General features: G+C 56.9%; 1 protein-coding gene across 1 annotated transcript in view; it reads right to left on the bottom strand.

Annotated features, from left to right (window-relative positions):
• Positions 1-824, bottom strand: part of CUNH21orf58 (chromosome unknown C21orf58 homolog) — a gene marked incomplete at its 5' end in the record, with an annotated part of 4,975 nt that extends 4,151 nt beyond the window's left edge. Inside the window, 3 exons of the mRNA XM_027845756.1 lie at positions 137-248; positions 313-433; positions 514-824. Of these exons, the coding sequence (XP_027701557.1) occupies positions 137-248; positions 313-433; positions 514-824 (544 nt within the window). The remainder of the gene's footprint in view (positions 1-136; positions 249-312; positions 434-513) is intronic.
• Between the last annotated feature and the right edge of the window lie 391 nt (positions 825-1,215).

The following is a 1,215-nucleotide window of genomic DNA, read 5'->3' as shown; positions in this document are numbered from 1 at the left end:
GGGAGGGAGAGAGAGAGAGGGAGAAAGAGAGAGAGAGAGGGAGGGAGGGAGAGAGGGAGAGAGAGGGAGGGAGAGAGAGAGAGAGGGAGGGAGGGAGAGAGGGAGAGGTGGGGGAGATCTATGGGAAGCAGCTTACCTTCCTTGATGCTCCCTGACCTTGGGGCAGGGTAGGCCTGGGCTGGGGGGATCTGAGTGACGAGGGGCTGCTGAGGCAGTTGCTGGATGATGGTTGCCGGGGGCTGGGGTACCTAGGAGTGTTCAGTGAAGGTTTCTACCCCTAATCCTCTCCTGTCTGTCCTTCTAAGCCTGCACGCTGACGCCTGCTTCGCAGGCCTTCGTGGACATGCAGGATTCAGAACTGAAAGGGACCTTGGGGACCGCCCAGTCCATGTGAGGCACCAGGAGGGGCCCGAGGCAGAGCTGGGCTTCAAGCCTGGTGGGGGAGGGGCCCCTGCCTCCAAGTACAACCCTCCCTGCGCTTAATGGCAGCTCGCCATCGAGGCAAGGGCTGACCTGGGGACTTCCTCTTGGTTCCCAAAGGCCACAGCTGATAGAATTGTGGAGGAGCGCGGGTCCCCTTGGCACGGGACGAGGCGTCCAGCTCTTAGCATGGAAAGCACAGGCTCTTTCCATCCTCCCTTCCCCCACTCTGGAGGGGCCAAATCCTCCTCGGTCTGCCTCCAGAGTTGCCCCTTCTCAATCACGACCCCCAGGACATGTTCCTGCTCGATGCGCTGGGCAGCACCAGCCCAGAAGATCAGTCCCAGGAGCCTCGGGAAAGCCTGCCTGCTTCCAGACCCCCAGACCCAAGGGAACGTAAGGTCCTGGAGGACAGTGACCGGGTTCTGTTTCCCCTCGGTGCCCACTTACATGCGTAGTCTACGTAGAACACACAACAGGAATAAATGTTGTTGGAATGCTGACGCGCCACCTCTCCCATGATTTCCCCGGATGTGAGCACCCATCCCTAAATTTGGGAGCATTTCCTTCCCATAGATTTTGTTTCTTTAGGGTTGGGAGAATCTAAGCTTCCTGAGGGCAGGGAGGGTTTTGCTTTTGCCTTTGTATATACTGTGCTTAGCTTAAAGGTTCCCAATCATCACCTTGTTGATTTTCAGAGATGACTATTAGAGAAGGCGGAGAAGGAATCCTAATCCTCCCACTGGAGAGGAGAAAACCTGAAGTCTGGAAATGCTGAGGAGTGATCAGTGGAAA

This window comes from Vombatus ursinus, unplaced genomic scaffold (assembly GCF_900497805.2).
Source record: "Vombatus ursinus unplaced genomic scaffold, bare-nosed wombat genome assembly UNPS02015017.1, whole genome shotgun sequence".
In the NCBI taxonomy this organism is placed as follows: domain Eukaryota; kingdom Metazoa; phylum Chordata; class Mammalia; order Diprotodontia; family Vombatidae; genus Vombatus; species Vombatus ursinus.
This window is presented reverse-complemented; position numbering and strand designations above follow the sequence as displayed.